Source organism: Ursus arctos, unplaced genomic scaffold, assembly GCF_023065955.2.
Source record: "Ursus arctos isolate Adak ecotype North America unplaced genomic scaffold, UrsArc2.0 scaffold_37, whole genome shotgun sequence".
In the NCBI taxonomy this organism is placed as follows: Eukaryota; Metazoa; Chordata; class Mammalia; order Carnivora; family Ursidae; genus Ursus; species Ursus arctos.
Window position 1 is genome coordinate 25,416,763 of NW_026623053.1, and position 12,959 is coordinate 25,429,721.

Sequence of the window (12,959 nt, forward strand, 5' to 3'; positions counted from 1 at the left end):
GGACAGACCGGTGATGGGTAGTAAGGAGGGCACGTATTGCATGGTGCACTGGGTGTTATACGCAACTAATGAATCACCGAACTTTGCATCAGAAACCAGGGATGTACTGCATGGCGACTAACATAATATAATAAAAAAAATTAAAAAAAATTAAAAATAAATGAAATAAAATAAAAATAAGTAAGACTTCTAGATCCTTAGGAAACATGACAAAGAATTATGCAGCACAGGCAAGTGTGAGCACATCTTAATTAAGTTTCTTTCATAGCAAGAATCCATTGTAATTTCTATAGCCTCTCTCCTGGTGAAGGATTTCAGGAGGCTCAAAGGATGTTACTTTAAATTGTCTGCTGTTACAGTAGAAAACACAAAAGTTAATTCCAAACATTTGTGAATAGTTAGGAACAATTCTATGTAGAGCACAATTATCTTTCGTATGGGAAAATATAGTCTGGAATTTATGCAAAATGATTAGAAATTTATAGCAACGTATCATCATAACAAGGTCTTCACAGAACCACAAAAAGAAAAAAAAGGCAGCAATTAAATTTCTCACCTGCCTAATACCCAACCGGTATGCAACAATCCGATCTACCGCATCAGGGTTCATTTGTGTCCACTGTAGACTGTAAGAATAAACACGATGTCTGTTCTGCCACACAGGATTGTAGGTGTCGTAGTAGAATTCTGGGGCATAGGCCTTTCCTACAAATAGAAAGAGTGCTTAAATTCGAATGATGACATACGACAGTCAAACACGCTTATTCTTTTTTGGTCCTTTTACCACATTCTACCATGTGTCCCGTGAGTAATTATTTTATTTGAAAAGTCATTATTAAAATCTAACCAGGGGCGCCTGGGTGGCACAGCGGTTAAGCGTCTGCCTTCAGCTCAGGGCATGATCCCGGCGTTATGGGATCGAGCCCCACATCAGGCTCTTCCGCTATGAGCCTGCTTCTTCCTCTCCCACTCCCCCTGCTTGTGTTCCCTCTCTCGCTGGCTGTCTCTATCTCTGTTGAATAAATCTTAAAAAAAAAAAAAAAAAAAACCCCAAAAAAAACCTTATAAAATCTAACCAATTTTCTGGAGAATTTTGAGAATAGATGTAAGAAGATTTCCTGGTTGATTAGATGAACAGTGTGAGAGGAGGAAAAGAATCAAGCTCGACTACAAGTGTTTTAGTCTAAGGAACTAAAAGAATGGAGTTTCCAACTGAGATGAAAAACCATGGGAGGGTCAAATTTTGGGGGAGAACTTCAGAAAGTTATTTTTTAACAGTTTGAATGATCTAAATGGAGACATCGAGTGGGATATACTGGTCTAGAATTCCAGAGAGGCCTGAATTAGATCTATAATCCGCTAACCATAAGCATATGGATAGATTCTAAGTTTAAAGCCATGAGACTGAAGAGATCACCAAGGGACTGTGAGTAGATAGAGAAGAAGACTAAGGCCTGTGGTGCTTGGGTGGCTTAGTCGGTTAAACGCCTGCCTTGGGCTCAGGTCATGATCTCAGGGTCCTGGGATCAAGCCCTGAGTCGGGCTCCCTGCTCAGTGGGGAGTCTGCTTCTCTCTCTCTCCCTGCCCCTCCTTCTGCTCATGCTCTCTCTCTCAAATAAATAAAATCTTAAAAAAAAAAAAAATGCTAAAGCTTGACCACTGGGGCAAGCCAACGTTAAGAGAAATGAGAGCAGATAACAACCCCAACAAAGCCTGAGGTGGAACAAACCAGTGAATGGGAGGAAAATAAAAACTGTGGCATCCTAGAGATCAAAAGTAGTATATCAGCCAAGTGAATGATCAATTCTGTCAAAAAAAAAAAAAAATCAGTAAAAATGAAAATTTGTGTTTATATTGTGTTTGGTCAATACATTTGAAATTACCCAAGCAAAAACTTAACAATGACACGAGAACTTGGGTCAATGACAAAGAAGCCTTTATTTAGAGTTCAAGGGTACCTATGTCAAGTGCATATAGTGTATACAACATATACGAACCATCTGCTTTTTTTTTTCTTCCAGTTACCAAATTGAAAAGTGCACAGACCATTTGGAATTATAGATCCAACTTTTTGATATTCTGAAATATAGATACTTTTATACGTTCCATTTTTTACCTATAAGTATTTATTTATTAAATTAACAATATCTAAGGGAAGCCTATTAAATGCCATGTAGCATACTGGGCAATGGGGATACAATGCATGAAGTATAGCCTCTGTCCTCATAGAAACTGCTAACATTGCTTAGATTTTTCAAATAGCTCTGTAATTCTTACTGAATGATGAGTTAATAAGTTGTACATCTATTATTCCTCATTCAACATCTTTTCTGTTTTTTCTTTTATAAAATTAGGCTAAATAGTAAATGTCCTCCTGGGTTTTTCCTCATGGGGGTCTGTTTGCAAGAACTTCTCTTACCTGGTTTTTCATATTTCTTTATTAGTTGTTTATCATCTAATATGGTTGCAGAAGGGCTGGCTCATAAAAATTTCTAACAGATAGTTAAAGGATGGATTTTGCACACTAAGAATAGAAGTGATAGTCTCTATTATCCCAGAGAGGTTCACCAGGAAAAAAATAATATCAGATAAACTGAATTTGATTTTTGATAAGTTTATTAGTGAAATTAAATACATGGACTAAAATACTTAAATTTTAGTAACATTTGAAAAATTCTCCCAAATCAACATTGTATGCAATGAAGAAAATGTTCTAAGGATATTCATTCAGTTGAGCTGAAAATAGATTAAAAGGAGATCTTGGGCATAGAAGATCTCTAGAAAAGAGTCATCACATTCTCTTTATTGCTTCTTTTATCTCTTTATGGTATTTTTCCTCATTACTAAGTGATAGCATGAATCCATGAATCCATGAATCACAACACTTAAGAGCAAAATCTAGATGAGAGGAAAATAATATTCTGAATAAAGAAATTAATACCTAAAACATCACTGACAGCTTGTATTTGAGACCAAATGTTATTGAGGATGTGCATTTAGTAGCAGCCTAGATAAAGAGCTAGGGGTTTTGATTAAAAATAAGCATCCCGGCACACCCAGGTGACTCAGTCGCTTAAGCCTCTGCCTCTTGATTTCAGCTCAGGTTATGACGTCAGGCTCCTAGGACTGACCCTCTGACTCTGCCCCTCTCCTCGTATGTGGGCGTGCATGCACGCATGCTCTCTCTCAAAATAAATAAATAAAATCTTAAAAAAAAAGCATCCAAAACCCATAAATGAAGTAATGAGCTGCTTAAGTAATGTAAACCTGGGATATTTTCAGTAGACACTAGTGTCTACATTGAATTAAGGGGATAACAGTCTCAATGTTTTTTGGGGGGAGGGGAGAAGTTGCTTTTTTGTTGTTGTTGTTAAGATTTATTTATTTATTTATTTATTTATTTATTTATTTATTTGAGAGAGAGAGAGAGAGAGAGAGAGAGAAAACACAAGCAGGGGGAGTGGGAGAGGAAGAAGCAGGCTCCCAGCGCTGTTGGGAGCCCAATGCGGGGCTCGATCCCAGAACGCTGGATTCACGCCCTGAGTCAAAGGCAGACGCTTAAGGACTAAGCCACCCAGGTGCCCCTGCTTTTGTTTTTTAACCAAGGGGGAAATACGGAGGTATTCAATTTAGTTCTAAGCACCACTTTGTTCATAAATGAGTGATGCAGTGGAATGGAATGAGTAGAGAGAGGAGAGTCCCAACCTGTGGCTTGTTTAGCATGCAAAAGAACAAAAAAGGCTCTCAAAAATAGGCAGATATAGTTTTTCTAAGACTCAAAATTCTATCACAGAGAAAGAAAATCAGACAAATTTTAACCTATCTATGAAATAAGATGACTACCAGTGGGTGGATTTTAAAAGGAAACACATTTTGATGTTGAAATTTTCTACCAATCCTTTCTGAATATGCAATGACCTACCTCAGGGGACTGTGATTTTCTCTTCACTAGAGGTTTTTTTGTCAATACCTTCCAGTCATTGAGCAGGGCTGAGATGGGTGGCTTTCCACACCGTGGCCATGAAAGCACCTCTGAGTCTCAATCTATAGGGTGCCGTGAAACATCCGCCTGCTGTTTATTGTACTACCTTAATTGTACTAAGCATACTGACTTCCATTTCATGTTTCTATTACCTGTGGTCTAATCCTATTTTTTGGCTGACCGCCAGGAGAGAAACTGGCTGCCTGTCATAAATGCAAATTGCCTTAATTCTAGAAGTGATTATCCAAATAAATACTTTTAAGGTTATTGAAGCAGTTTAACCTTGAAGGTAAAAAAAATCCTCATGACTCTGTGAATAATATGAATTTGCTTATCAAGATTATTTTCAAGGTCATCTAACCCTTATATAAGTATTCCGAACAGATCAAATTTCAATGTAAGATTCCATCATCTTTACATTTAATTGCAGATTATTATGAAGGTTTTCCAGTATATTTTTCCAGTATATGTATGTATATATATATATATATATATATATATATATATTTTAAAGATTTTATTTATTTATTAGACAGAGATAGAGACAGCCAGCGAGAGAGGGAACACAAGCAGGGGGAGTGGGAGAGGAAGAAGCAGGCTCATAGCGGAAGAGCCTGATGTGGGGCTCGATCCCAGAACACCGGGATCACGCCCTGAGCCGAAGGCAGACACTTAACTGCTGTGCCACCCAGGCGCCCCTTTCCAGTATATTTTTAAAACGTTTTATCTGAGTTGATATATCTGTATTACTGTGAGTAACATAATACATTATAATCTTTCATGGAACATCAGTATAGAAAATAATTTAAAGAAGAACTGTTCCAATATCTCATATGATAGATAAAGACATTTAGGAACAAAATAGAAAAGGTGATGGTGTACAACAATTGAAATAACCAAATAAACAGGCCCCATTACAAATTTTGACTTTGATTCATGGAGAAAGTTTTATTTTAGTTCAAGATTTTATTTTATTGTTAATTTTTTAATGTTAGCTGAATTGCCACACCTTAGAATCAAAGGTGAAAAAGTTTTTAAATGGTGTGCAATACTGATTAGTAATAAATAATTACTGATAAGAAGTAATTTTGAGGCACCTTGGTGACTCAGTTAAGTGTCTGACTCTTGATTTCAGCTCAGGTCATGATCTCAGGGTCATGAGATAGAGCCTGGCATTGTTCCCCGCACAGCATGGAGTCTGCTTGTCCCTCTCCCTGTGCTCCTCCCCCTGCTTGTGCGGGCACTCTCTCTCTCTCTCTCAAACAAACAAATGAATAAATAAAATCTTCAAAAAAAAAAAAAAAAGAAACAATCTTGACCAGTTGCAGTTAAATATAGATATTATTGTTTATGTCTCAGAACATACTTTGTACTAAATCTCTTTTGCTTTAACTACCAAAGTGCTTTCTAATTTTATTTAAAAAATAATTTTTAAAAGATAAAAAAAAACACATTCACAAATTTTTCTCTGATTTCAGAACCAATTGTATTTAATATTAATACAATCATTTTGTAAGAAGCACACCGTAATACTAAGGAAACACCCTTATAATAATAGGCTTTGACAACCAAAGATGACATCTGCTGGTCAACACAGAAAGAATTCATAATATATTTTTTTCTTTTTTATCTTCTGGGCATTTTTTCCTCCTTCCAACAAACATGCCAAGAATTTTTTTTTTCTCTTTTACATTCTGTTTTCATTTTTATGCAACACTGTCCCAGTTTAAGTCTTTTTAGACTAAATGACCTAGAACTACATTCATTATCTAAACGAACAGATAATTTTTAGATTCATTATGTATATGGATCTTGGATTTTAAAATATTCTTTAAATATACCTAGACAAAATATTTAATTGTTCAAAATTTTAAATAGAATTTATATAAAAATACATTTACTCTATTTTGCAAATAACTTCTGAAAAGTGATTGAGATTTCAGAATATGATTTTATGCATAAGCTAAAAGTTCAGGAAATAGGAAGAAGCTATGACATGTCACTTTCCCAGTCTAAGATTGTTAGATTGAAGTATAACAGAAATTTTTCTTAGGTGTTTTTTAAGCTTGCAAGCAAGAAGGAATTACTCCTTGAGGGTCAAAAAGCACAGAACAGAAAACCCAACACTGAATAAGAGTTTAGGGAAGAAAGGAGTGTTGTTGGTCATTGCACCCTTGGGAGCTGGTATTTTAGGCCCAGAGGAGATGAGGTTAATGGGCCAGTGCAAGATGAGAAGGTGGAAATGAGGCCACCACATATGATCAACATCAGTAAAAACAGCTATCTCAGACATAGGGTCTACTAGAAAAAAATGTCCCCTCACCAGCACAGGAAGATGCCAAAAATATTTACATTAACAAAAAAAAAAAAAAAATCATCCTTGGCTAATGACATCACTGGACCACTTGAGTAAATCCAATATCAAGTTATTTTTGAAAGACATGCTCTCAATTTAGACTACCGAAAATTTCTCTTAATTAAACCTCAATGAATCTGAATTCAGAACACAACATTACTAACACACAAGAAAATGTTCCACTAAGTGACCAAGAAAGCCAATGAACAGCTGGATTAGTCTATAGGTAATAGAAACATACAACAGAATTTATAAATAAAGTCTGCCCAAGACCATTGAAGAAATACAATAGAGAATGATAAACAAATACTATGGGACTTTCTATGAAAGAATAATTAATACTCTCTACTGGGATCAGAGGTAGGCTTCATACGGGACATATCTGACATCTTTACAGATCTTAAAGAGGAAAGTGTTCAGACAGACAAGGATGGCATATGGAGGGATTAAGAACAGAAGAAATAGAGCATGGCCTTTGGTAGAGAAAAATGAATATATTATGGATAATATTTTAGAATTCCCACGAGAACTGGTATAACTGTAGCATGCAGTGCCCGTCTTTCCTACCAAACTCTGCCCTTTTGAAGAACAGGGATGGTCTCATCAGCTGTTATATGACTGCTAACACACTCACGAGCTAGAATAAGACAGGAGGAGTAGGCCAGTGCTAACTTATGACATGTCTTGATATGATAAAATGTTTGCTACTTACCATATAGTCCAATTATTCCCCAATTATTTTAACCAGTACTCAAATAGAAGATTTTATAGTGTTATCTACTTATTTTCACTTCCCAGAATGAACTCAGTGAAATCAACAAACTGAATGACAACTAAATAATCAAAATGGTAATAATCAAGGAATTTCATAAAAACACACTTGCAAAATATCAAAAATAATAAAGCAATTTAAAACTTTTCAAATGTGTATTTATTTTCACAAGGAGGGTAGCCACAGAGATCCATGGGGACTTTAAAACACTGATGATGCACTGATTAAAAAAAAAAAAAAAAAAAGACTTCTAAAAATCACAAGAATCACAGCTCTGTGCCTGTATGCATTTTTAGTAGAAGCTAACAAAACAGTCAAGTCACACTGTGTTCAGTCAGACTCATAGACCAGCTAAGGCACTCGATTACTCATCACGATCCGTTAGACATAATATATGGCAAAAATCTATGCAGCACTGTCACTCCACTCTGTCACACACACGGGACAGAAGAAAGAACATGCAATCATTGGAACCATAAATATTTTCTCTTCAAATTAATGAATCTTGAGTCATACTAAAAAGAAAAGAAAAGATGGGGCGCCTGGGTGGCTCAGTCCGTTAAGCGTCTGACTCTTGATTTTGGCTCAGGTCATGATCTCAGATCCTAGGATCAAGCCTCTTGCTCCGTACTCAGCAGGGAGTCTGCTAGAGATTTTCTCTCTCTCACTCTCTCCCTCTGCCCCTCCCCCTTCTCACAAATAAATAAATAAGTCTTCAAAAAAGAAAAGAAATGCTTCTATGGATATGGGGATTTTTCTAAGTTTTTAATCAGAAATATGATATAAATCCACATTATAGTTTTTAACTATAACTGGTGGAAAAGAAGAGAGTGGACTGGATGAGTGAGAAGCCCTGGGCAGGAAACCAGTAAGAAGATAATGTTAAAAACAAAACAAAACAAAACAACAAAAACATGATTTGGGAAACAAAGAAAGGCTGATTAATTCAAAAATCATTGCAGATAAGCATCCAATTACCACTTGTCCTGAGTGGATACTGTGGGTAAACTAAATTTTCAATCTTCAGACCCCAGAGTGGACCCTAGAGTTTCTAACTGAGATGGAGAATGATTGTATGCTTCTCATCCTGGATGAATGAAGGATTGCATTACCTCCTGGTATCCTATTCTTCTGAAACCTTAATGTTTTGACTTGAAACTATGTAAAGGTTAGTATCCTGAAAGTGGAGGCATAAGAAGTATTCAGAGGACCAAAAAGGTTTAATGCTGTGAAGTCAAAGGAAAAAAGATTCAGTACACTCACCTGTGTTACCTATATTTGATATTTAATATTAAGCCTGATCTCATTAAGAGGAAGTAATAAAGGAATTACTGCTGAATTGATGGATTCTGCCTATTCTCATCTGACTAGAAAGGTAGTAAATTAATATAAGGGAAGAATGAAAAAAATGGAAAATATCTAAGTAATATTGACAAAAGAAACTATTGTATCTGATAAAGAACAATTTATCTTAGAATTAAAGTGAATGTTACAGCAGCAATACCTGAATGTCAAGAGTTTTTTCAGCAGTGATCACTTGTCAATAGTGTGCGGGGAAACAAAAACGTAACAACTAAATTATACAGCTGTGAAGTCAATGACAACATCTCTCAGTTAATGATTTGTTTAGAGTTTGTAAAAAAAAAAATTGTAAGACATGTAACAATTTATAACACAACCAGATCATTTAAGTGGAATGCCTTTGTACTTGAGACAGAGAAATGTCTATCCATACTTTGTCTTCCTGTTTAGAGACAGTTAATACAATTTCAAATGATCAGTCATTGTTATGACATTATTTTTTTCAGTAATATTTTTTAGACTCGAATTAATGAGTATTCTTTTATTGAAGCACAGCTGACACACAAGGTTACATTAGTGTCAGGTGTACAATGTAGCGATTGTAGAAGTGTGTACATTATGCTATTCTTACCACAACTGCAACCATCTGTCACCATACAACCCTATTACAATACTGTTGACTGTATTCCCTCTGCTGTACGTTTCATCCCTGTTACCTATTCATTCCCTAACTGGAAGCCTCTATCTGACACACACCATCACTTATTTTGCCCATTCCCCACCACATAGTGGGATTCTCATGATACAATCATGAAATAACTTTGTACAATTCATGTCCTTTATTAAAATGTGTAGGCATAAAGTACACTAGTTATTAAGTAATTGAAATTATGTCGATTCCATGTCCTTTTCTTAATTAAAAAAGCCTGTGAAGGAAAATACTTAGACTTAAGGGCAAACTTTTCTTTTTTTAAGATTTTATTTATTTATTTGTCAGAAAGAAAGAGAGAGAGAGAGAGAGCACAAGCAGGGGGAGTGGCAGGAAGAGGGAGAGGCAGGCTCCCTGCTGAGCAAAGAGCCTGATGCAGGACTTGATCTCAGGCCCTGGGATCATGACCTGAGCAGAAGGCAACACTTAACTGAAAGAGCCACCCAGGCATCCCTTAACTTAGTTTTTTAATAGTTTGTTTCAATAATGTAAGTTCACTTGAATATAATACCCTACTATATAATTCAATTTTCTTTTACAGATAGTTTTTAAATGATTAGATATCTAGAGGAAGTATGTTTATAATACCTACTTGGAGAATTATTTAACTGTAATGAGTTCAAATTGTCTACGTATTTTTACCTCAATATCTGAAATGTGGAATGAACAAAAGACCCGATTTTATAAATTCTTCTAAAATCATCTTCAAGTATTAATAATTTAGCCTTCTTCTTAATCTCTAGGAAGGCAGAGGCCATTAAAATGATGGCCCAAGAAAATGGCCTCCAGGCCTATTTGCTAAATGAAAATGATCAGACGCAAAGATGACAACTTACCAAGAATCCTGTGATTGGTTATTAGGAAAGAAATCACTCATAGTGATATAGGCAACCAGGCAGGGTTTTCAGAAGTAATATGGTTTAGTAATTACTTCTTGCAAAAAAAAGGTCTGCTTTACCAAAACACTAAATGCTTAAACCACACCTATCCACATCAGTAGGTAATGTGATATGTTTTCCACTCTAAAAATCCTCCTCCAATTTAAGACACTTCTCAGAGGAGTTCATAATTTTATTTGAGCAGGGATCTGCCATAAAGTCAAAATGCTTTATTAATACAATAAAAAATTAATAAATATGGTGTAATCAGCAAATATTACTAATAATAGATCCGTTTAGTTACTGTCAAGGACTCTTTCAATTAGGTGTTTCAGTTCTCAAAAACAGCAATTGTTTTATGAAGTTAGCTGGGTGAGAAAGCTACCTCTGGAGATTCAAGTGGACCTGCATATGCAATTTATTCTGTTTATATTATTTGATATAGTCTGTATAAAATACTTATAGCACTGGGGAAATAAATTTAAATAAATATTAATTTCTTACTGTATCCCCTCCCACAAAATGAAGGAAAGAAAAAAAAAAGTGAAATAAAACTCTGCAGGAAGAGTTCCATGCTTGGTTTCATTGTAATGGTAGCAGCACGGGAAATTGAAGCAATTTTAAAACTCAATTGGACAAATTTAAATGAATGTCCATTTAGACTTTAATGAAGCAATATTTCAACATAATTGAGTCACCTCTAACCTAGAAAATAAAATATTTATATAAGTAGTTATTGGCTCACACACCAAATACATATTGTCGTGGGTAATATAAAATAAATATATGTATTTACCAGATAACATTTCAACTTAAATGAATAACCCCTTTAACTCTAAAACTCTGAAATTACTTTGCCAGAAATGATGCAAAATATGAATAATATTTTTTTTTTTTTCCAAACAGGTTTAGATTAGGATCTGGTCCAAAAATTTTAAAAGATGACTTGGATTTGATGAAACTGTTAGCTTTCACATTTAGCATGTAAATAGGAAATTGCTAAGGGTTTAGAGAAAGTCTGGAAATGAAACTTATAAATCCACTGAAATTTTACCAGGAAATATCTAAGTAAATGTTATGTGTATAAAAACCACATGTTCAGGTGCCTGAGGGGCTCGGTTGGTTAAGCATCTCCCTTTGGCTCAGGTCATGATCTCAGGGTCCTGGAATCGAGTCCTGCTTCAGGCTCCCTGGTCAGCGGGAAGTCTGCTTCTCCCTCTGCCTCTGCCCCTTCCCTGCTCGTGCTCTCTCTCTCCCTCTCTCTTTCTCTGTCTCTCAAATAAATAAATAAACCAAACAAAACAAAACAAAACAAAAAACCCACATGTTCTTAAGCAAAATAATGTGGAAAGGCCCTCCCGAAATACAGATGGCTGATTATTGATGGAGGAGAGATTATGAAGAGGAAAGGAGAAAAGGCTCTGTACTTCAGTCACTCTGTTTACCATAGAGACTGCCCACCACCCCGTCCAATATTTGAGACACATATGAAAGTCATACATCTGGGGCTGACGTTCAGAAGTTATTGTACTATAACTTACCACTACAACCAAGGACCCTTGGAGCAAGCAAAATCTTAAGGGACAAAAGTTGTATCTCAAATTTATATAGGAATTTACAGTTTACAAAGTACTTTCACAAATATTAACTTATTTTAGTCTTCACAGAGTTGGAGAAGGGCAAATATGCAAAGGGATATTACTTGGCTTGAGCTGTGAATCTTGAAACTTAATATGAACATCATAATTACTTAACTAATGCAGACTGCTGTCCTTGCCTGGTTTGCAGATCACCCCTCAAAAAGATCCAAATGAACATTTTGTGAGAAGGAAGAGGGGTGACACCATTCACCTAAATAGACAAAGAAAGCTGGCCTTCAAACAGACGATCTGATCCCTACCTTCCTCAATGTATATTATTTCAAGAATAGTAGGATAAAATGAAATTATTAGAAATCTCTCTCTTCAGAAACATTGTGGGAAATAATCCCGAGGCAGAGAGACTACAAAACTGTTTTGCTTTATTTTATATTTTAAAAAATTCATTAATACATAGTACATGTCAACTGTCAGTGGGTGAGAGAAGCTCAAGGTCAGGGTAGCCATCTGGAGTGCTACACTGGCTATGCCACAATGATGGATGCGGGTGGATTTTGTGCTTCTCCTTTGTTTTTGGGTGAAGGTCTCTAGGCTATCCCCTCAAGAGTCACGCCACTTCTTTCAAATATTACAACAATGCCTATGAAATGAGCTAACTCTAGAAGGGTTATGTATGTATGGTGGCATAGGGAGCAGGGACAAAATTGAGACTGCAGAAGAAATTACATAGATGTCATTAAATTTCACAACACGAAAGCAGATTCAGAAATAGGAAATGATTAAACGTGCATGGTGTCCAGTCCCTGGGATAAACACAAACTCCCTATTTTGTAGTGAGTGGACCCTTGTTCTCCGGCCAGTTTTATTGCCCTGACTCACCCCATACACCCTACACCTAAGAAATACTGCTGGAGAATCAAATCCGTGAAGTGTCTAGCAACCAATTATTTAGGAAGTCAACTGCTAATTCTTACGTGGTCCAGAAAAGAAACAAAAATACTATCTACATTCCCCTTCAATACACAAGAAGAGCATTTATGAGCCCATATATGGAATAGCCAAAAATCTCTGTTTATATACTAGCACCCATATTTGTATAAGCTTCCAAACTTTACCCTTGCTTTTTCTGGAAACCCCTAAAAGACTTCTCACAGGTAATCCAAAAGCCAATCACTTCAGCCTTTCCTGCCCTTCCTTCCAAGAAACAGGCAGTTCCTTTGGTTGTGTAAAGTGCGGGGAAATTTTATGCAAATCGGAGTTATGTAACTGGCACCGTGTGCCAAACAAATACCAACGCACAAAATTTGCAATGGGGTGTGTCTACAAGGGTAAAAGTCCCACCGATGGTGTAATACTAGAGAT

General features: G+C 36.0%; 1 protein-coding gene across 2 annotated transcripts in view; it reads right to left on the reverse strand.

The window, feature by feature from the left end:
- The window catches only part of MDGA2 (MAM domain containing glycosylphosphatidylinositol anchor 2), a 788,346-nt gene that overhangs the window by 95,002 nt on the left and 680,385 nt on the right, over window positions 1–12,959 (reverse strand). For both annotated transcript variants that reach the window (XR_008957193.1, XM_026513664.4), the window contains exon 10: window positions 557–705. Coding sequence is in view for 1 of the 2 variants with exons in the window: in XM_026513664.4 (XP_026369449.1) it covers window positions 557–705 (149 nt within the window). In the remaining variant the exon portion in view is untranslated. The remainder of the gene's footprint in view (window positions 1–556; window positions 706–12,959) is intronic.